This window comes from Rhizophagus irregularis, chromosome 23 (assembly GCF_026210795.1).
Source record: "Rhizophagus irregularis chromosome 23, complete sequence".
Taxonomy (NCBI): Eukaryota; Fungi; Glomeromycota; class Glomeromycetes; order Glomerales; family Glomeraceae; genus Rhizophagus; species Rhizophagus irregularis.
The window spans coordinates 2,916,085-2,940,567 of NC_089451.1; the positions used below are offsets into that span (position 1 = coordinate 2,916,085).

Genomic DNA, 24,483 nt, shown 5'->3' on the forward strand with positions numbered 1-24,483 from the left:
GTTACTCAATATTTTTCAAATTCTGCCTCCAAGATATATATTTGATGTTGCATTAATAGCAAGTTAGATCGATAAGAAAAAAAGGAACACTTTGCTAGTCGTGATGGTTTTGGGATTGATAAATTTCATAAACATTGCGATAATTAGGGACCAACTATTCTTATAATTAAAGTTCGCCACCTAAGAGAGATAATTGTTGGATATAATGGTGTCGTACCAAAATGGTAGCAGATGGAAGACCCCATAATCATATAAATTATCAATGTATAACGTCAAATTTATTTTATTTTCATTAACAACATTTAATCCTATATTAAGTTGAGTCTGAAAAAGAAGAGAGATCATATTTTGGTTTACAAGATTTGTATATCAAATCATCAGGATCTTTTATTAATAATATTGTTGGTAAGCAACATTCATATGATAGAAAATCATTAATAGAGAAATTTTTGAAATAGAGTATTTCAAGTTATTATTGATAATAGATTATCTACCTTGATATTAATTAGGTTTCAAAATTTTAATATTATTAAACAGGTACTCATAAATGAGATAACGAAAGCGCGTTCAATGAAAAAAATAAATCAGCCGTCGATGATTTAATAAAGTCGCAGATAATCAATACCAGATGATATGAATCGGACATATTCAAAAATTTAGATAATTTGCCGATCTTTATTATTTCAAGTGATGTAGTACAATGATTTTGACATCATCTTTTTTTTCATCACTGTATTCCCACACCTATTCCCACAATATGTCTCAATTGTTTAAAATAATCACGTCGGACATAAAATTATACTATTTTAATCACTAAGCCACTTAATATATAATGAGTATTTTTAAATATATTTACATATTAATACACTAACAGCTAATATAAATAAAACTATAACTATTAAAAACTGATACTATACATATACAAGCTCCGCACATCATCAATTGCAGAATCACATGAGATACGATCATTTTTTACTCACAGTTGTGAGTCGCGATTTTTTTACTTGTAAACAAGTATATATATACCATCAGTTTTCTCCAAAAAAAAAAAAAAAATACTCCCCTTTTTTAGAACGTTCTTTCCAAAAATGCCCTAGAGTCCGAATATAACAAATAATAAATAATATGGTTGTATTTTACGTTTAACAACCTTTGTGTTTACCTATACCCTTCCTTTCGCAAGAAACTTCCCATCGTAATGTCTTCTTTGAATAAAAAAACGTCTTGTGAAGTTTTCTTATTACATTTATGAAATAACGGTATTCATAATGTAAAAGAATTACATAAGTTAACAAACATCCCAAAGTCCACTATTTACGATAATATAAAAAAATTAAAAGAAAATGGGACTATAAAGCATGCTGGAGACCTAAAAAGATTACCACAAATGTCTCCCGTGCACTTGGTCAATATGTAAGGCATGATACGTCTCTTTCCACAAGAACTTTGGAGAAAATATAGGCGTAGAAGTATCGTATAGAACCATTGGAAGGCATCTTTCAAGTATTGGTTATGTAAAAAGACTGCCTAATGCAACCCCTATGCTGATGACCGAAACACATAAGGTAAAGCGTGTGGAGTGGGCAAAAAAACATATTAATAACCAATGGGACAAACTGGTTTTACTGATAAAACTGCTTTTCAAATCTTTAGAAACACCGTTGAACAATGGTATAAAGGAGAAAGACCAGTTCGGATTATGCCTTAAGATTGGCATGAGGTGATTTCTACGTGAAAGGAAAAACAAAATTATTTTGTTTTAAACAAATTATGAATGCCAAATTTTATGTGGATTGTGGAAATTCTTCGTACACATATTACTGAGATCTTCCAGATGCTTGGTGATCATTGGTGCTTCCAACAAGACAATGATCCCAAGCATACCAGCCATCTTGCAAAAGCCTTTCTTAAGGAAAATGTTTCAGTAGTGTTAAAATGGCCATCCAACAGTCTCAACTTAAATCTTATCAAAAATTTATGGGCAATTATTTACCAGTTACAGCATTGAAACACTAGGCAACAGGTGAAAGCTCTCTGAATGGAGTATTGCCAGTTTACTAGATGTGTGTAAAATGACTAGGAGACTTTAAAAGAGGTGTGTATTTTTTTATTTGCAAAGTGGGTAACTTCCTAAGCTAAAATTAGAACGGATAACTCATTTGAGTCGGGGAGTTCACAAATTTTACTTAGGAAGGTACTGGATTTATTTGTTTGGGTTGGGTAAGGGTGAGCAAAGTGGGTAATTCCTCTGAAATTACCTGCTTTTTCTTTTTTATTTATTTTTATTTTTATTTTTTTATTCCCTTTTTTTCTTCTTTTTTTTATTTTTTTTATTTCTCTTGTTCACTTGATAACCAACTTAAGCAAATAACATCCTACTTTGTTATTGATAAAGTCTGCTAATTCTAAAGGAGGAATTGGCTATGTCTTCTTTACCATTAAATAAAAATTTAGCACACTATTAATAATTTTTTCTTTCTTATAATAATAGGTAAATGCAGAGATTTACAATCACTGGTAAAATGAAGAAATTTCCTAGAGGAATTCTTGAAAAAGAGTGCATATTAAGTATTAAAAATGTGAAAAATTTTTTTTATATTTATGCTTTATATTTGTTATCTGATTTCTTATTATTGAATTGTATTCAATTATTTATCAATTACAGCATTATTTTGTATTGAAATACTGGACAACAGATGAAAATTCTCTGAATAGAACATTACTGACTTTTAGATAAGTATAAATGGCTTATTAAGAGACTTTAAAAGAGGTGTGTATTTTTTTATTTGCAAAGTAGGTAACTTCCTAAGCTAAAATTAGAACGGATAACTCATTTGAGTCGGGGAGTTCACAAATTTTACTTAGGAGGGTACTGGATTTATTTGTTTGGGTTGGGTAAGGGTGAGCAAAGTGGGTAATTCCTATGAAATTACCTGCTTTTTCTTTTTTATTTATTTTTATTTTTATTTTTTTATTCTCTTTTTTTCTTTTTTTTTTATTTTTTTTATTTCTCTTGTTCACTTGATAACCAACTCAAGCAAATAACATCCTACTTTGTTATTGATAAAGTCTGCTAATTCTAAAGGAGGAATTGGCTATGTCTTCTTTACCATTAAATAAAAATTTAGCACACTATTAATAATTTTTTCTTTCTTATAATAGGTAAATGCAGAGATTTACAATCACTGGTAAAATGAAGAAATTTCCTAGAGGAATTCTTGAAAAAGAGTGCATAACAAGTATTAAAATGTGAAAAATTTTTTTTATATTTATGCTTTATATTTGTTATCTGATTTCTTATTATTGAATTGTATTCAATTATTTATCAATTACAGCATTATTTTGTATTGAAATACTGGACAACAGATGAAAATTCTCTGAATGGAACATTACTGACTTTTAGATAAGTGTAAATGTCTTATTAAGAGACTTTAAAAGAGGTGTGTATTTTTTTATTTGCAAAGTGGGTAACTTCCTAAGCTAAAATTAGAACGGATAACTCATTTGAGTCGGGGAGTTCACAAATTTTACTTAGGAGGGTACTGGATTTATTTGTTTGGGTTGGGTAAGGGTGAGCAAAGTGGGTAATTCCTATGAAATTACCTGCTTTTTCTTTTTTCTTTTATTTTTATTTTTATTTTTTTATTCCCTTTTTTTCTTTTTTTTTATTTTTATTTTTTTTTATTTCTCTTGTTCACTTGATAACCAACTCAAGCAGATAATATCCTACTTTGTTGTCAGTAAAGTCTGCTAATTCTAAAGGAGGAATTGGCTATGTCTTCTTTACCATTAAATAAAAATTTAGCACACTATTAATAATTTTTCTTTCTCATAATAGGTAAATGCAGAGATTTACAATCACTGGTAGAATGAAGAAATTTCAATTTAAAAGGAATAATATTTGGTAAATAATTAATTTGAAAATTATTTTAAGAACATTATATATCATGTATTTTTCTTTTTTTCTAGTTACTATAATCAAATTGCTAATTTTGTGAATAACATTGATAAAAATTCTAGCATATTAGAGATATATAATTTTATAAAGTTTAGTTACACAAGTTTTAGAATATATCCTCAAGTAATTACAAATTTGGAAAATAATGAAAATTCTTTAAATATAACCGGCAGGGGTAATAGGACAGGGCGCTCTTATAGTTGCTTCAACAAACACTTAGTTATACCAATTATATTTATCAGCCTAAAATTACAGATGATACTCCAGAAGATTTTGTTAATTTAATGAAAAAATGCTGGAATACTGATCCTAAAAAGAGACCTTCAGCAAAAGTTTGGGAAAGTCTTGATCTTTGGGCTAATATGGGAAAAGATGTTAATCAGTTTAATCAAGCTGATGAATTACGATTGCAATTAATAAAATCTAAGTTGCTTGGTCCAGAATTTAGTGAAGAGGCTCATTCAAAAGCAATTTATACAAGTAGATCATTAAGTTCTTTTACTTCCAAATCTTCGTCTAATTCATTAATGAATTCATTGAAGCAAAGTACGTAATACTTAGCTTATAATCTTAAATTATAAATATGAAAAATAATTGAATAATCAAATTAATCAAATAATAAAGAATTATTAATTATTATTAAACTCATTTTTTGGAATATGTAACAAAAGAATTTGAGTGATATTTAAAGGTATGTATGAAAATATGCAAAACTTTTTATAATACTATTAATATTAATATATTATAATAATAATTATTGTCCAAGTAGAGATTTTATTATTAAAAATTCGTGCAGAAAGTAATTTATACTAGTAAACAATTAAGCAAATTAATTTCAGAAATAATTCTTCATATTGAAGATGAAATTCAAACTAATGGAGTCAATAGTAAGTGTATGCAATAATTACATTGTTAAGTTTTTTTTTTATTTACAAAAAAAAACAGGAAAGCATATCAAAATTAGTGACGAAATTAACTTAGAATTCCAAGAAAAGTAAATCTCATTTAGTGAAATTGATGATTAATTATTTAATCATTTATTTTTTTTAGATTGCTGTTTCTTTGTTTATTTATTAATTAATTTATATTTATTAATATATTGAATTTAACTAAATAACATATGGTAAATTTTATTTATCACTTTCCTGTAAAAATTCTTATCCGTAATTTCTTTAAAAACTTCACGAATATGATACATTTGCAGAAATAACATGGAATAAAAAATATGGAATAAATTTTTATAGGGCTTACGATTTATTTGCTCTTATTCATTTTAGAAAAGAAGTAACTAGAAATTCAAGTTCTTCTCTTATTACTTACGTGCCGTAGATTTTTCGAATATTTATCATTGATGAGATTTGCATTATATGCTCATTCTCTCATAATAGAATTATCTTTTTCAGAATATTCTGCAAGAACAGTAAGAACCAATAAAAACATTTTCAAAGAAATTAATACTCCAGCAGCGGTTGAATAAAATATATAAAATATATTATTTGAAATACAGTATCAATAATTTAATTAATACCTTTCCAATTTCTCTAAGACAATCAGTAATAGCCTTTTTATAATCAACTGGAAGTTTTGGTCTTAAATCTTTACACAAGTCACTCAAAAATAAAAATAATTCAACAGGTTTATTTCTTTCATTATTTTGATTATTTGGTTTTTTAGCTAAAGCTGGAGCACCCAAAGTAGCCAGTTATTATATTCATCATCTTACCGAAGAATTGTTATTGATCTTTAACTAATTCTTTACATATTTATCATGCAAACAAACATATTATTACATCTGAAGTTATTAAATATAAAAATTGACAAACTTTAATGTAATATTAAGTAAATTAATAAATTTTATTAATAATCATGCTTAAAGTAGATGTTTCTGAACCAACATCAATTCAAAGTTCAAGATAAATTAAATAAAGCGCAAGATGAAAATCTTAAATTAATTTATATCATACTCTGAAAGAATTTAATTGTTAATCAGTAATTAAAAGATATAGAAATTTAAATTTATAATATATATAAGAAATTAAAAATATATTATCCATATTAGGTGGAATTATTTGTGTTTAAAAAAAATCAGAAACTACGTTATAGATAAAAATCTTTCTCTTATAATTCATAATACATGAATACTATATAATTACTATTTCAAATTTTCAGTTGTTATACCGCAAATAAAATTTGTAGTCATAAATAATTTCAATATGCAATTGAAATTATTTACACGTTTATATCTTTAATAACTTTTTCAATTTTATATTTATCGAACAGTTTCATATATGAATTATCTTTTCGATAAAAATAAGCACTATCAAAATATAAGGAAACTGCAGGTCGTCCTTTCCATTTTTCAAGGAATGTTTCTAAAGTTTTTAAAGAAAACTCAATGTTATAAGGAATTCTAATTTCTCTTAGATTTGTTGATGCTTCCCTAATTAACACATTTGACAAGTAATCTCCAAATTCTAACTCTCTCCCTGATTCATAATATGTTTCTTTAAAATTTAATGATTGTAATTTTTGACATTTTTTAAGTAATTTTTCAAATTCAATAAAGTGATTCTCCAATAATGGAAATACAGGAATTGTTAAATATTCAATTAAAAGACAATTTTCACAAATTGTACGAATAAATTCAAGAGAGTAATTATAAAAATTAACATCATTCCAGTGAAAATCGTTAATCCTTAATTCTCTAAGACATAAGCTATTTTTAATCATACAATTGACTTGATAAATATCTGTAAAACCTATCTCTAGGATCTCAAGGTTACGATAAGCCACCATTTCCAACTTTTTATTGAAAACATCATTATTTAAAAATATAGGAGAATTAATTTCTAATATTTTTAAATTATGAAGTTCTAGGAGTGCATAGTGTAGAAATGTATAATTACATTCATTGTAAATATCGTAATAATCAAAATAATCGTCATATTCATAACGAAGGTTTATATCAAAATGATTAAGAGTATTTGCATGTTTTTTTAATACGTTAAAAATTCCTGTATATGGGTCTTCTAATACTTCCCAATAACAAATGCCATCATCTTCTACTTCAAACTCATCTACCCATTTAAAATATTTTAAATTTTTTTGAAATTCGATTAACTTAATAGTTCCCTGATTAGCTTTTAAGTTTTTGTTAATAATGATAATTCTTTGTATTTGTTGACAAATATGCGCTAATCTGTAAAAGTACCTGGAATCAATCAATGTGTCACATGTTAATTCACAAAGTGATTCAAGACGAACCTTTGCTTCTGGATGATATACTATCTCATAGGTACCACATATATTTAAGTACTTTATTTCTGGACATTTCTTTACCAATAAACTGTAAATTTCCTCTTGTAAATAAAATCGATTATATTCTAATGATGATCCAATGGAAATTATATCATCTATAACTTTTATATTGATATTCCTACAGAAAGACAAATAATCAAATGCAAGTGATTGACCTAAAATTAGAATCCCTCTCTTTGTTAATAATTCTTTAATATCATCTGACAAATAAGAAGTAATAATGGAGTATAAAGAAATTTTTTTATAATTAATAGAATAGCACCAAGGATTCCTCCATAAGGTTGGAATAACGGTTTCACACCATATTCTATTAACCATTAGGCATGAAAAGAGGAATTTTGAATTATTTTGTAATTCCTCAAATATCAAGAAAAGAATATGTTTATTAAGTTTGGACATTTTTTTTTTTTGAATAAATAAAATGAAATAAAATAAAAATAGTAAATAAATAATGAAGTACGTTTTATATAAACTCCGATGTATGACCATAAACCATATGGTAGTAAATGTAGGGTCAGAAAAACAGTTACACAGTTTAAAATTGGAAGTTTAAATAATGTAGATCAATCAGCTGATCTGCCTATAATTGGAAGTAAAAGTGAAGATCAATGAAATCCAATAACTGTGTAACATTTTGTTTATGAATAATTTTTGATTTAAAATTTTATCGCAAAAGGTATTTTAAAAAAAATTTTTGCAAACTTATTTATTCAAAATAATCTTATCTAATTTGCAAATAATAAAATTTAAGTCACACATTTACATTTTAAAGAAAAAATCACTGTATTTTTAATGAAGTGATACAAATAAAAGAAACAATCATAGCAATAAATAAAAAGATAAGTAAATTACAATGATCAAGAAGAAAAGGTGCTAATAAAAAAATAAAATAACAATGGAGTAATGGAAAGTAATAGAAGATGAAAGAGAGTAAAAAAGAGTAGTGAGAAATGATAGGAAACAAAAAGGAGAAATATGGAATGATGGTAGATGAAGAGGAGTAATGGGAGTTAAAGAGGAGTGATGGGAAGATGAAGATGAGTGATGGAAGACGAAAAGGAGTGATGGAAAGATGAAGATGAAGAGGTGTGACAGGAGACGAAAAGGACAAAAAGAAATGATGGGAAGTCTTTAATAGCTGCTTCTTCGTACACACCACTAAAAATAAATAAATAATAAAGAAAATAAAAACTTAATATTCAAATCATCATGTAATCATTTATATTATTATTGCCATTTATATTTAGTATCTAGCTCATCGGATATTCATTAATCAATATAGTATCATACTAATAGAGCTCCAGACTCTCATCGGCCTCCAGAGCTGTCCCTAAATAATAATTAATAATTATACTAATTTATTAAACAGTTTAGTTTAAATTCGGTCAATGGCTTCAATCTTATATATCAAGTTTAATCAAAACTTTTCCAAAATATAGTAGCTTAACTTGCTTTAAGTTGAACACGAACAGTTTTTGGTTTATATACTACTAGTAGAATTAGATCTTTGATCATTAAAATCATGATAAAAAGAAAGCAAAACAAGTAAATCTGAAGTTTTCTATAAATGTATCATTATTTTTAAGTACAATCACTAAATTCTAAATTTTATAATTTAATTTTATATTACAATTGTTTGATAATACACCAATTTATATTATAGCAAAACAACATTTTTAATTAATGAAAAAAGCTATAACAAATTTACAACTGGTGCATTTTGAATACTAAATTATTATTATAAATTATTTATTACCAAGTGCCAAGAAATTATGTAAGCATATCATTCATCAGTTTATATACAGTACATAATAATCATATTCATACTGAATATTTAAATTTTCTCTATTTTATAATTACTTGAAATACTTCATAATAATCTACTGAAAAATTAGAAGTTGGGATACCTATATTAGGATAAAAATTACCACCATAAGTATTCCATATATTATAGCCTTTACAATAAAAATAACCCATATGTGGACCTTGACTATTATCACAATAAATAGCATAATTTGGTTTTTTAACATAACCTAATTTTGCAGTAGAAATATTTTTTCCATCTGTGAAACTAAACATAAAACTATCTGTAGTAGGTTTCCATTCATCATTTCCATTCCAATCAAGTGGATTATAACCTCCAATTAATTGTGTTGGACCTTGAATTTTTGCTACCCAAATAGTGGCTCCTTTATTATCACAATTTTGATGAAATGATTCAGCGCTAAATCCAACCCGATTTGAATGATATAATAATTTAAATTCATAAGGAATTTCATTTTTGTTATAGGAGGAATCTTTTCTATCAATCCATGAAGCAAATAAAGGAATGTGATTTGATTGAATTAAAGTTGGATTAAGTTTTAGCTTTCTTGAAGGTGCTGTGTTAGTTTTAGGTTTAATATTAGGAACAATATAAAATTCCAAAAGATTATGAATCAAATCTTTTGGTAAGATTTCTTTGTAAATATAAACTTTGTAAAAGAAATCTGTAGGTTAAATATCATAAAATCTAATTAATGGAATAAACATATGTAATGACCTCTCAATCTTTATAATGTCATCTGTACTCCATTTAGTTTGATCACTTTCCATATTTTGTTGACACAAGCACCATGTCAATAAACTTTCCCAAACTTCGATTTCGTTCATATTTAAATCATCTCTTGTTAATAATAATTCTAATAAAGGAGTTTTAAATTAATAAATTTATAAGAATCAAATAAAATTTTAGGTTCTTTACAAATTTTTTCAAGACAAAAATTCCATAAATCTGTAAATGTCTCATGCTGATAAACAGTTTCAAGAATGTCAGTTGAGTTTTGATATAAAAACTCAGTTTGATATTCAATTAAATATTCTTGAATATGAGAAACTAATTGTTGGATATTGAGTTCATCTACAGCTATCAACAATTTCAATACATCTGATCCTTGCAAATTTTTTAATTCAATGTTTCCACAATAAATAAACCTTAAAATATAATCCAATAATTATTAATTTGATATTTTTAGACAATTATTAAAACTTTATAACATAGTACGTTGTTACCTGATAATAGTATTAAATAAATAAGGCGAAATATTTGGTTTCCTTAAAATAAATTTTCCATCCTTTTTTTCAGCCCATTTATTAGAAAATGCTGCACGAAAATATATAGACCTAATGCATAAAATATTTGAATGAGCATGGATTTCTTTAACATTCGGTTCTTCTCCAGCATACATAACAACGTCATAACCTATTTCAGTTTCAAAAAGTTTTTCATAATCATTAGATACTAACTCTACCAAAAATTTTGAAAACATTGTAAAAACTTGTAAAGAGAAGAGAGTGTTTGTCATACGATTGGAAGTGAAAATTAACCTTAGATGTAATTTTATGTTGAAGTTGTCAACATGTTGTCATGATTGTCATGTTGACTTCATTGACTGCGGTAAAAATGACATACACGGGATTTTCATATCAGGTGAATTCGCAGATCAATTTATTAATGTTAAAAATAAAGAAAATAATTTAACCCATCTAATATAATGATAATTTACCTAACTTAAGTTATGCCATACTGTTAGTTGTATAAATAGTTATGGCCAAATAGATTTTATTTTTCCTGTTTTAGTAGAAAAATTTTGTCCTAAATACATTGTGTAGTTTCTTCTTGCAGAGATATTCTTAAAGATGATTCCGAAAAAAAATATTTTTTCATACTGTTGATCATTTTAGTTTGATTTCTAACGAAAAAAGATCTCAGACAATTATATCTTTTAATAAAAAAAATCTTAGACAATTATTTATTATTAAAACTACATTAACTTCGCAAAAAACTTTGCCAAATTTAACAAAATAAAATAGTCTATTCTATAGTACTCTTTTAATTGTTCAATTATTATTGTCATATATGTTTAGTATCAAGGTCCACAAAGGGTGGTAACGTACTACTGTAAAGTCGATTATGAATGGACAAATTATAGTAATTCTACTGATTATCCTGATATAGTTATTCCAACTAGTGCTCCTACCGGGTCAAGTAGGGTCGGGTTTTGAGGAAATATTCGACCCGATCTGAATAAAAAAATATAAGACTCGTATTTATTCAGGTCTCATATTTTTGTAACCCGACCCTTGACTCGACCGAGTATAATTTAACTCGTGTAACCTGGGTTAGACCCGAACATTTAAGTAAAATGGGTACTAACTTATATTATGTGAGATTTTCTTCTAATAATAACAAAATTAATTTCCTTTTATTTGAAAAAAAGGCAACTTAGTGATTAACCACTAGTAGCCACCTGAAATTTGTATCATGAATGGTTATACAAAACATGTAACACTAGCTCTTATTTTTCTCCTAGACTAAATTATCTAAAATAAAATTAAAAATACGAATTTTGAACCTGGTTTAATATAATAAAAGTTAAAGAATTAGGCAAAATAATTAGCAGATATTCAAATCAAAAATAAATTGGAATTCTAAAGCTATCAGAAAAATATTATTCTCAAAAGCCAAAGGTTAATTTTTTTATTTTTCTGATTAAGCTATGTTAATATTTGTTAAAACTAATTCTTGGCTTAATTTTGGCCAAAATTATAATTTTGCCAGAATTAAAAACATCCGGGTTGATCCAGGTCAAATCCGGGTCAAACCCGGGTCAAGGAAATTTATGATCCGACCTGGCGGGTCAGGTCATGCGGGTCATGCGGGTCATGGGTCATTAAAAATCGTTAGTACTGACCCGATTTAAAAGTCGAGTCGGGTCAAATTAACCCGGGTTGACTCGTATCATTCGGAGGACTAATTCCAACCGTAGATTACTATTAAGTATTTCAAATAATTAAAAAAATAGAAATAAAATACAAACATACAATATTGCTTATTATATAAATAAGCGAATTACTTGGCACTTGGCAATTATGCTAATGAATTAATTTATAATAAAAACTAGGTGTAACCCGTCGCGCTGCGCCGGGGATAGTATTTTGATAATAAATATTTACAATATGGTAAGGTTAGACTAATAAATTTATACAATTTATATAATTTACATATTTAATTCTATTTCATCATTTTTAGGTCCTTTAGTTCTTCCAGTAAGGTTCAGTCGTTTTTCATTTTACATTTCGCTTCTTACTCATTTTTTTATTTTTTATTTTGTTTTTGTTTCATATTTCGTTTTTCACTAATTTATTTATTTTTTTTTCAGATATTTTAGTTCTTTCAGTTCTACAATTAATAAAGGTATTTTTTTTATTTTTTTTATTTTTTTTTATTTCGTTTTTATCTTATATTTCATTTCTTACTAACTTCATTTTTTGTTTACTTTATGGTTTATTTTTTACTTTGTTTCCTCATGATCACTTTTTTATTTTTGTCTCTCATCATTTTTCACTTTATACTACTTCTCATTATTTGTCTCCCCTTATTTTCTATTACATCTTCATTTTCCATTATTTCATTTTCTCTCCTATTTACTTCCCATCATTTCTTTTGTCTTTCAATCACTTCTTTTCATTTCCATTACTTCTTTTCGTCTCCCATTACTTCTTTTGTCTTCTATCACTCCTTTTCGTCTCCCATCACTCCTTTTCGTCTCCCATCACTCTTTTTCGTCCCTCATCACTCCATTTTGTCTCTAATCACTCCTTTTTGTCTCCCATCACTCCTCTTCGTCATCCATCACTCCTTTCCATCACCCATCACTCCTCTTCGTCTCCCATCACTCCTTTTCGTCTTCCATCACTTCTTTTCGTCACCCATCACTTCTTTTCGTCACCCATCACTCCTCTTCGTCTCCTATCACTCTTTTTCACTTCTCTTCATCTACAATCACTCCTTTTAGTCTCCCATAACCCCTCTTCATCTTCCCATTACTCCTTTTCGTCTCCCATCACTCTTTTTCATCATCCATCATGTCCTATTTTCCTTTTTGTTTCCTATCACTTCTCATTACTCTTTTTTACTCCCTTTCTTCTTCTATTACTTTCCATTACTCCATTGTTATTTCATTTTTTTTATTAGCATCTTTCTCCTTGATCATTGTCATTTACTTATCTTTTTTATTTATTGTTACTGTTTTTTTTATTGTATCACTTCATTAAAAATAAATACAGTGATTTTTTTCTTTAAAATCGAAAATGTGGGACTTAATTTTAAAAAATTTCATTTAATAAGATTATTTTGAATAAATATGTTTGCAAAAAAAATTTATCTTCACAATAAAATTTTGTTTAACCGATCAAAAAATTAGCTAAGTTAAAAAAATCTATACGTTTGCCGATCAAATAAATTGCCTTAACTTTTAAGTTTAAATCAGGCACTGAATCATGCTACACAATTCAAGATTATTTATACAGACTTAATCTAAACGTTAGAAGATCGACATGTATTTTTTTATTATATTACTAGCAGTAGTCGCATCGGGTATGCAGGTATGTATATTGTAATTATATTTGATCGTCATTTTTGATCACACGTTTATCAAATTTCGATCTTTTCTAAGAAAGTGATTAAATTAATTTTGATGGAAAAAAAGGTTACAGTATGTGATATATATCAGTTATAACTTTAAGTGTAAAACGTAAAATTTAAATTTAAATAATTTCTGGAAGTCTTGGCAAATAATATATAATTTGACACAATTAAAATTTTTAATTTATAATGTGGATGGTATAATTCCGGCCAGAATTATACAAATTTACCTTTTCCTGCACATCAGTAATTAGAATGAATTTGCCGATCAAGTGGTCTTATAAACTATTAAGAATAGATCAGGCGCAAACACATTAGGCCAGTTCATAATTGTTCGATCGGCATTTTTGATCGGGTTACACTAAAATTGTGACAAATAAAATTCACCTCGAGAACGATCAACTAGCCGATTTTTTGACCCACCAAAAACGTAGATCGCTATGATCGAGTTGATAAAATAAGGGTAAAGTACGCGTAAAAACGTATACTAGACGCGTTTTTTCTTTCTTATTTCCTCTCTACCAATGGAATTTCCGAAAGATCCTTTAAACAACCCTCAAGTAAATATTTCATATAAAAATAACAAGTTACTAAGGCCTATTAAGCCTAGAAATTTATACCCTTCGCCTTCTACTGGGATTTGTGAACAAAGTAATGTGGATTTATACCAAAATCCCTTACTAACAAGACAAAGTTATGTTGCTCCTAGTTTTTATATACAAAATGGAAGCAGTTTTGGCCAAAGCTTTTCTGGGCCTAACTATTTTGAGAGAGAATCTGCAGAGTTACAAAGATATCAAAAAGAAAATGTTGTTGATGATAAAGTTTCTGATGTAGAAATTAATTATCAACAAGAAAAAGAAAAGATTAATGACGAAAAAGAATTAACAGTGAGTAAAAGTACTTTATTAATTTTTTAGTTGTAATTTATTTTATTTTAATTAAAATTAATTTAGGATGTTAACTACAAAAAGAAATCTAATAATAAGCGTAAATCTGGTAATGAGGGCGAGTCTAATAACAATTGGCAAGTCTATGAAGTTGATATTTTACTTCAATACATTGCAGATAATTTTGATGAGTATACAAAAGGTAATAAAACTAAATTGTTTAATGAAATGTCCGTAAAGGTACTAAAAAATAAAGAGCCTAATGCTATTAAAAGCAAGTTAGCAAGGATGATCAAATACTATGGTGAGGTTAAAGCTCATAACGAAAAATCTGGTGTAGAGAGAAAAGACTGGGATTGGTATGAGAAAATGGATGCTATTTTTGGTACTCGCGAAAATATAGCACCTTCTTTTATAGTAAATAGATCTACTGATATTGATGGCGAAGAATCTTCAGGTATGGAACCTAAAACACCTAAAAGATCAAAAAAAAATAATGTAGATACTATTGCTATGGCTATTTCTACAATGAGTGAAACTAGAGAAAGAGTATGGGAAAAGAAGCTTGAGTTAGAAAAAGAAAGGATTGAAAAAAATCATACTATTGAAATGGGTAAATTAGAAGTAGAAAAACAGAAATGGGAATTTGAAAGAGAGAAAATGAAAATGGAGCATGAATTAAAATTGAAAGAGATGGAATTTAAACAATCAAACAATACGAACTAATGAAATAATATTCTCTTATAGGATAATCTTAGTATATTTTTTTTTCTAATAGCTTTAATATAATTTTCTTTTTTGTAAATAGTGATAAGTTTATGTAATAATTTTACAATAATAAAGGTTTTATTTTGTAGTGTTCAATATTTGTATATACTGTTTGCACAATATTCATAATAACATTTACAGATGACATTCATATAACGTTAATATTATGATAAATTTATTTAGGAATTAAATGAATTTTATTAATGATTAATAATTAGATTCATTAATTGCTCTCTTTTTCTTTCTCCTTCTCTTTTCATTACTATTTCATTTTGATTTATATCTTCATCATTATCACTATCATCATCACCATCTTCATCATCATCATTTTCATATAATTCTTCTACATTATCATTATTTAGTTCTAAAAAATTATGTAAGATGATTGCACATTCAGTAATTTTTACAACAGTAGAAATAACTCTAACATTTAATTCTTTTAAAGCAATAAATCTGTTCTTTGATCTTCCAAATGCATTTTCAACTACTACTCTATGTAAAGAATGAATTACATTAAATCGAATTTGTGAAGGATTTTGAGAATTTACAAAAGGTTTAATTAAAAAAGTAGATATAGGATATGCTGAGTCTCCAAGTAAATATTCTTCTCCTTTAATAATTTTAGAAACATTTCGATAAAAGTATGAATTTTTATAAACCTTATTAGCATCATGAACTGAGCCAGGCCATCCAATCTCATAATCTATAAACATACCTCTGTAATCTACAATTCCTTGCAATTGTATAGAATATCTTTTTTTTCTGTTCCAATATGTTTCAGGTTGCCTTAATGGCGCATTTGCTAATACAATGTGACTACCATCTATTGCACCTATAACATCTTCCATTTCGCCAATATTTTTAAATCCTTCATGTATATTCTGCTTGGCTTCACCTGTTGGCCATTTAACCAAAGTTTTTTTTAAAGAAAAAATCGCAATCATTACTCTTTTACAGTATAAATAAACGGTTCCTTCTGCAATTCCAAATCTTGAACATAATCCAAATATATCTTCTTTAGAACCAATTCTTCTCAAAAAAATTGCAAGTTGTAATTCAATAGGAGCTTGTGAATGATTACTATTATTTTGAAAAATTGGATGAGTAATTAATAGGGAAACAAGCTTTTGAAAATTTATAGAGTTCATTCTAATGATTTTTTTAAATCTACAGTCTTCATATTTTGGTAAAATATAATTGTACCAATCTTTTGATTTTGCTACATGATAAGATCTTTGCTCTAAATATCTTATTCCAAGTAATGAGGTTAGTCCAAGCATTACCAAATCATCCTCTTCTTCTTCACTTGAATCACCTTCTTCCTCAAATAAATCTTCATTTTCCATATCTTGACAAGCTGTAATAACATAAAAAGATAATAATTCCCTTATTTTCTTGTGTTTAGACATTTTAACTGCTGTAAATTTTTAATTATACTTTATAAGAATAAAAGTAATGACTACGCGACAACTTTTGTATTCATAGATTAATCAATATATGCGATCAAGCATTTCAATTATGAACGTTGATCGTGAAATTTAGTGTAACCCGATCAAAAATGCCGATCGAACAATTATGAACTGGCCTATTAACACCATTAGTAATTAACATTGTATGATTTGTATAACGTAATAGATCAGGTGTAAAGGCGCAGATGAATAACGCATTGCACAATTCAAAGATTATTTCTACAGGCTAATCTAAACGTTAGTCATACAAACACAATTTTTTTATTATATAGATATAGATAGATATAGATTTAGTTATTTAAAATGTACCAATTATAATTTTGCTATAACTTTATGTAACATAATGGTTTGAAAAAGAGATTCGTTACAAAGTTATTGAATTCATTATTTATAATTTAAATAAAGTATTATCAAACAATTGAAATATAAAAAACAAAGTTATAAAATTTAGAATTTAGTAAATATACTTCATAAATAAAATGATGCAGTTAGATATAAAACATAATTACAAATAACTGAATAAACTACATATAATAACAATTATACGATGATAATAATGAACGCATTAGAATTGTTAATGAAATAAAGTGATGTTACTAAGTTACATAAATATTAAATATTTTTCCAATAATAAACAGTTTATAATAAACTATTTACAATAATGATTGTATCATAAATATTCTAAAGCTAAAGTGATAAACTTCCGTATTAGAGTTTTTTAATAGTCTAAATATTATTTCTCGAGTTTAAAAGTTGTTTCATAAACTTACATGAAATAAATCTTAGATTCTAAGTATTCAAATTGTTGTTACAAATATCACAAATAACAATACTATATATCTTTTGAAATTTATGCATTTATGTTTACCATTATAAATATTACAACCTCTTAATGCATTATTGACTGCAGTAGTAAATGATTCGCAGATTTTCTTGTAAAATTAATAATTGAAGACAAAAAAAATATAATTATTGGCGAAAAATAAAATGCCCTTTGTCATACAACTTTTATTAATATGCTTAACAAAGAATCTATCTATTAGCAATATCGACGGCGAAAGTAATTTAACGTTATATACCAAACGCATGGAAGGTCGAATATTGGAAGGTCAAATAAATTAAGTCATATAATTTTAAAATGATAAAAAGGATTTTTTTTATACTGTATCGGTCGGTATATACTGTACATAAGTTGGGATGTAAGGAAATTTAAAGCTTAAAACAAAATTCAATTTTAAAGGTAAAAAAAAAATAAAGGTAGAGAATTATAAAAATTTTATTTAAACATTTTATAATAAAACAAAAAAAAAAAAAATAAGAAATCTAAAAAACATTTAAATCAATCTTAAAATAATACTGACAATAAATCTCGATCATTTAAAATGAACACTAAAATCCTATATTTCCTAAAAAAAGTAAGCTTATTCTAAAAATAAAAAGTTAACTAAAATTGCTCCCCTTCTTCACTTCCTTCATTTTTACTTTTAGTTACAAATTTAATAATACCTAAATTTTCATATTTTTCTATTACTTTTAAAGTTTCCAAACTATTATAACCACAATGTAATTGATATTCTATATTCCCAATAATTGTAAATGAAAGTAATTTTTTTGGTGTCCTCCTTTCCCAGCATATAAAAAATGACTCTAAATCATCCGGAGATGCATCTGAAGTTGTAATGTGGTGTATTTTTAATTCACAAAAATTATTTGTTGAATATTTTGCAACAGTTTCTAATACTTCTTTTTCTGATAAATAATTTATACCACACCAAATTTTAATACTTTCTAAGTATTGACAACTGATAAGTATAGTTTTTAGTACATCTAGCTCACCATTATTAAATAATACGAAAAGATTTTTAAGATTTGGACAAAATCTAGCAATAGATAAACTTAAATCTTTGCTATTTTCACCTGTATAAAACTCTTTAAGGTTCTTTCCATTATTTTCTAAAAATTTCATTACATACTCAGGTTTTGGACATTCATAAGGAATTTTTAAAATTTGTAATTTTGAAAAATTAACATATTGTAATTTTGTAAAATCTACAATTACTTCACCAAGGAATAAAAATAATAATTTTTGTAAATTTGTGAATGAACTGATAAATGAGAATGATGAAAAATCATTATCACTACGAAATTTTAATTTTGTAATTGTATGAGAATGTTTTGTTATAGCAGGTATAATATCTGTCCAACTTCCATCATCAAAAGCTGATAAATTTAAATCTTTTAAATTATTCTGAGAAGATATTAAATCTTTTACAGATGAGTTAACAATACTACGAAAATCTATAGAAATAGATTGTAAATTATGGCATATTTGAGACAATTGATTAAAAAAATCCGAAGGAAGATCTGAACTACAACATAATTCTGAAAGATCTCTCGCTCCAGGAAAATAAGGGAATGAAATATTAAAGTTATGCTTATAATAATGACTATGGTAACAAGACAATTTTTTCAAAGAAGTAATTTGGTTTGCAAGCATTTTGATAATTTCATTTGCAACTAAACTATTTTTATCTTTTGAAATTAAAGATAGTCCATTTTCGAGGACATTAACAATCATCATATTAATCCGATAAATTGAAAGAGCTTTGAAAAATGATGCATAATTAAATAACAATGGTTTTGAAGTAGGTGTTAAAATGAAAATTCCATTATTATACAAGAGATTTTTTGACTCATCTGGAAGACAAGCAATTAATGTACTAAGAATTGACGAATATATTTTGAATAATGGTCTCTTATGATCAAATTTAAAATCAAAAAAATTCCTCCACAAAATTCTAACAGAAGTTTCACACCAAAGACGATTAACTAACAAACATGAGTGTAAAGTGAATTTATCTATTTCTAAATATTCAAAAATTTCATTTAAACAATCAGCTGGAAGTTGACATGCCATTTTATTGTATTAAGAAAAAAATATTATGAACTTTACTGCAGCGTGTGATTAATAAAATAATTTATATTTTAAACATCCGGACTCCGGAGTTCACTGTATTAATTGATTCATTATTGCGTAACAAAATTTTTGATGATCAGTATAAGTTTAGATCATGTGTTGCAATGTGATCAAAATTGATGTTACAATTGTTGCAGTACATCCGAAAAGTTCCGAATAAATATTTATAGTTACACAGTTTTTTGTGTTTTCAAATGATCGATCATGATTAACACCAACATTTCTAAACTTAAAAAATTTATATATTTTTATCCAAACATCACTTTAAATGGAGAAATAATATATTTATATAGATTTAAAATGATCATGAATATTTATAAAAAGTATTCAAGCATCAATAAATATAATTTGAAGATTATACATATAGGAATATCTTAATATTACATAGAATATTTCAAATGTTTAACCCTTTACCTTAATAATCAATAATATCTTTTAATTCGAGCAAATTTTCTGTTTCTTTTCTTAAAAAATATTTTTTTTTAAAAGTTTCTGGAATATTATTTGTGTAAAGTGGTAATGAATGATCCATTTTAGGAAGTTCTTTATGATAATCCTTAGTAATTTGAACATACTCTATTTGCTATAGTAAATAAAGGAATGATAATGTTATAATTATAAATACTGTACATATTGAAATATGAGAATAAAATTGCATACCATGTCAATAGAATTACTTGTTTCAATTGAAAGTTGTATACGATAGTCTATATATACAGAATGAAATGACACATATAAAATCCATCCTAATCCCTCAAGTTTTAATATATCCTTATGTTTTAATTTATGTCTTCTATTCGTGAAAATCTTTGTATGAAATTATAGAATTATTCACATATTAGTTGTGGTTATTAAAATTAAATAAAACAACATTTGTTGTTAATTACACTTACTGCATTATCACCAGCTTTAAATATAATATAACTGTTCGATGAAATTATTTTTTTTATATTTATTTTCCAAATTATATAATAGTTAGTTTTCCCGTAATATATGAAAAAGCTGGGCAAGATAAAGTAATAATTGTCTTTAAGAGATAATGTATGCCTTATAAAACAGATTTTTAAAAATCATTAGTTTTATATATGATTTTTTAAATTATTACGAATACTGTTATAAATATATTTACCTATTTAAATTAGTACTTCCTTGAAATTGACAATTATAATTAAGATTCATAAGGTTGGACATAAAATAAACTCCTTTTGCTGCAATAGTACACTATATCAGAATGTAATAATTAATTTGCAGAATATTAATTTAATTGTACTTACCATTATACATATAAAGGTCAAAATCATTAGTAATTCCAGGTTGAGTATACTTCTTAATAATATATTGTCTACACAAGTATAACCAAAAATCTGAATATTTTTGTAATAAATAAACAAATGAAACATCATCATTTAACCCAAACAATCTATTTAAATCTAATGCTGCATCTTCATATTTTTTTAATTCAATATATATTTCGCATCTTGTCAAAAGTAATGATTCATTATCATTAATCTTAGCAGTAAGATTATGATAATTTGGCAAACACTTTAGATTATAATCAATATTAGAAATTTGAGGAAGATAATTGCTTGAATCTTTCAAATACATTTTTTCTAAATCATTATTAGGATCTAATTCAATGCATTTTTTAAATGTTAATATAGAACTTATATTATCTTCTATTAATCCTTTATAATTATATGCTAAACTATTTGAAGTATCCAATTGTATGATATTATTAAAATCCAATAAAGCTTTATCATATTCTTGAAGAATGTAATATATAATAGCTCTCCTAGTTAAATTGTGAACATTTTCTGGATCTATATTATTTGCTTTTGTAAAATATGTTATAGCATCACCATACTTTCCTATTTTACTTAAAGTTTCGCCATAATAACATAAAATTAATGAATCCTCCTCATTAATACTGAGCAATTTACCCAACATCTTTAAAGTATTTGAGAATATTTTTTTCTTTTCATAAATATAAGCACAGTACTTAAGACATAAATGATTATTTGGATCATTTTGTAATACAATATCAAAATATTTTAGGGCATCTTTATTATTGTTATTTTTATAATAACTAATTCCAATCATCATATATAAATTAGCTATTTTAGCATTATACTTTATTGAAGCTATTAAATCTCTTACAGCATCATTATAATTGCCCTGTCTTAAATGAATTTCTCCACGAATATACCAGGCATTGGGCTTTTTTCCTTTTAGTTCAATAGCTTCATTTAAATAAAAATGTGCTTGTTCATAATTATTGAGACACCTATAGGTATAAGCTAAAATACATCTTATGGAATAACTTTTTGGAAAAGTTTTAAGAAATAATTTACACCAATGTTCAGCATTTTTATAATTTTTTTCTTTTAGTTCTTTAATAGCACTTAGATATGTTGGATGCTGTTTTCTTCCAATTTGAAATATTGACTTTAATGATATATTTGGATTTAACTTAATTGCTTTTAGAATTCTCTTTTTCTTAGTTAACATAAGATCAATTTCTGAATCACCTGAATCACTATGATATTGGTTATTTGTTGAATCTTCTTTTTCAATTGAAGGTAAAATATGTCCAGCTTCAAAAAATTGTGAATATAAATGTTTATAAATAGCATTTTGTGGTAAATATTTAATATCATTATCTTGAATTATTTCTCGACATTTAGGGCAATTTTTTTGTTTTAATTTTTTTAAACTATTGATTGATAATATATGTTGGCATTTTAAAACGCATAATTGATCTGTTGGTTCATGATCAATTGGACAAGTCATTTCATTTGCAATCATTTCTAAAATTTCACCCAATTTTGATATATTATTTGTTAAATTTGTATTTTTAATTGATGAACTCTTTTCTTTTCCTTTTCCCTTTCCTTTTTCAATATTATAATCTAATAGATTAAAATCATCAGAGCACTTGTTTTTAACAAATGTTAATAAATTTTGGAACTTTTCTGAGGAATCTGTTGTTGAATTGTTTTCATTTAACTTTTGGATGTATTGATCAAAGTCAATTTCAATCAATGAGAATATTTGGTTATTAATATTATTTAAATGAAATAATATTTCAATTGCTTTAAATTGAATGAAACTGCTTGGAGCTCTATTAAGTGATTCAATTGCTAAATAATAACAAAGACCATGAGTGGATTTTCGAGTAGATTTATGAATAAGATTTTGTGCAAGATCTAATATTCCAAACCACAAAGTATGTGGTAAAGCAAGAGGTTCATTTCCAGCAAGTTCATTGATGAAACTTCCAGTATTTCTAAAAACTTTAACAAGTTTAGTTGATATTTCATCAAATTTTGATTGAGAATCTAAAATAGAATTATCGTAAATGTCACTCCATTCCTTTTCCAAATAACTCCAAAAATATTCCATTAATACCATTTCTTGAAATTTCTCACTAATTATATTTTCAGTACCACCACCAGACCAGTTGAATAAATTATGTTGAATTATAAGCATAATTCTCCAATCTACATAATAAGATGCTACTGGATATTTAAAATTTAATCCTTTACGTAATTGAGTGAGCATTGATAAGATCGAACAATTATCATTTGGAAGATTAACTCCAGGTGCTACTATTGATAAAACTCCTGGTGTAATATTTAATACAGCCTTAAGTAATTCCTTAGTTCTTCGTATAGTTTCTTGAAACCAAGTTTCGTCATCACGCAAGCTATGTAATGTATCCCGTAAGTGAATTAATAAGAAGTCAATATTATAATTTCGTTTATTCATAATACCCTCATCTTCTTTACTATCCTGTAATTGCTTGAATTGATTAAAGTCAGACCTATAATTATTATCAACTCCTTCTTGCATTACTTGCGTTGTTTTTTTATGAATTTCTGCAAATTTTGCTAAAGAATTATAAACTTTATCTCGAAGTTCTTTACTTAAGCGCATTGGTGTAAAGCAAATTTTTTCCAATACAGCAACCCAGGTACGAATATGTAACTCTAGCCTAGCCACACTTAATTTATCATAATAATCAAAAGGCGTCGGATCCGCTAAAGTAACTAAAGAATTACGAAGGATTCCAGGCGAAAATTGATTAAGTGGGTTTTCAAAAAGTAATTTAAGAGCAACCAAATTTTCCATTTTAGCCAAATCTTTAGTAATAAGTTCTTCCGCCTTTCTATCAGTTATAATAAATCCATCTTGTCCTAACTCGGGAAAGATAGAGTTATTGGATATGTTTTCAAGCAGAAGTGTTCTTAATTCTGCAGAACTATTAGTAGGTGAACTTCCACTCTATATATAGTTGTAAAATAAAATAAGCTTATTAATAACTTTAATTCATCAAAAATATTCAATACTTATATAAAATTTATTCACCTGGTTTGAACTTTCTTCCATTTGTATTTTTCGTCGAAAGCACAAAGTCCAAAAAATAAAAAAAAGTTAAGAACTCGTTGTATTTATAAAGTATATCAAGAATTTCTTACGGCCATTATTTGTATTCTTTTAGTATGAAAAATGCATGTAGCGTCTGTAATACACAGCAAATATGGCGTGCAGTATCAGAAGAAGAGTACATAGCAAACATGTAGTGTATGGTTGTAATGTATGGAGTGTATGGTTAAACATCATAATAAACAATGAAA

The 24,483-nt window shown here is 26.3% G+C and overlaps 5 protein-coding genes across 5 annotated transcripts; 2 read left to right on the forward strand and 3 right to left on the reverse strand.

Annotated features, from left to right (window-relative positions):
* Positions 1-3,842: 3,842 nt before the first annotated feature.
* OCT59_015585 (uncharacterized protein) lies at positions 3,843-4,512 on the forward strand (the record flags this gene model as incomplete). Its single annotated transcript, XM_025327940.2, has 3 exons — positions 3,843-3,904; positions 3,970-4,133; positions 4,214-4,512. The coding sequence occupies 3 exons, from the start codon at positions 3,843-3,845 to the stop codon at positions 4,510-4,512; spliced, it is 525 nt and encodes a 174-aa protein (XP_025168813.2).
* Positions 4,513-6,187: 1,675 nt separating this feature from the next.
* Positions 6,188-7,675, reverse strand: OCT59_015586 (uncharacterized protein; the record flags this gene model as incomplete). The annotated part of the gene is made up of 1 exon (XM_066140116.1): positions 6,188-7,675. The coding sequence occupies one exon, from the start codon at positions 7,673-7,675 to the stop codon at positions 6,188-6,190; it is 1,488 nt and encodes a 495-aa protein (XP_066002928.1).
* Positions 7,676-14,266: 6,591 nt separating this feature from the next.
* OCT59_015587 (uncharacterized protein) lies at positions 14,267-15,358 on the forward strand (the record flags this gene model as incomplete). The annotated part of the gene is made up of 2 exons (XM_066140117.1): positions 14,267-14,632; positions 14,699-15,358. The coding sequence occupies 2 exons, from the start codon at positions 14,267-14,269 to the stop codon at positions 15,356-15,358; spliced, it is 1,026 nt and encodes a 341-aa protein (XP_066002929.1).
* A 2,955-nt stretch (positions 15,359-18,313) lies between these two features.
* On the reverse strand, positions 18,314-19,786 carry OCT59_015588 (uncharacterized protein; the record flags this gene model as incomplete). Its single annotated transcript, XM_066140118.1, has 1 exon — positions 18,314-19,786. The coding sequence occupies one exon, from the start codon at positions 19,784-19,786 to the stop codon at positions 18,314-18,316; it is 1,473 nt and encodes a 490-aa protein (XP_066002930.1).
* Positions 19,787-20,261: 475 nt separating this feature from the next.
* Positions 20,262-24,235, reverse strand: OCT59_015589 (uncharacterized protein; the record flags this gene model as incomplete). Its single annotated transcript, XM_066140119.1, has 6 exons — positions 20,262-20,429; positions 20,507-20,653; positions 20,740-20,893; positions 20,976-21,054; positions 21,121-24,130; positions 24,215-24,235. 6 exons carry the CDS (start codon positions 24,233-24,235, stop codon positions 20,262-20,264), a joined length of 3,579 nt encoding a protein of 1,192 aa, XP_066002931.1.
* Positions 24,236-24,483: the final 248 nt, after the last annotated feature.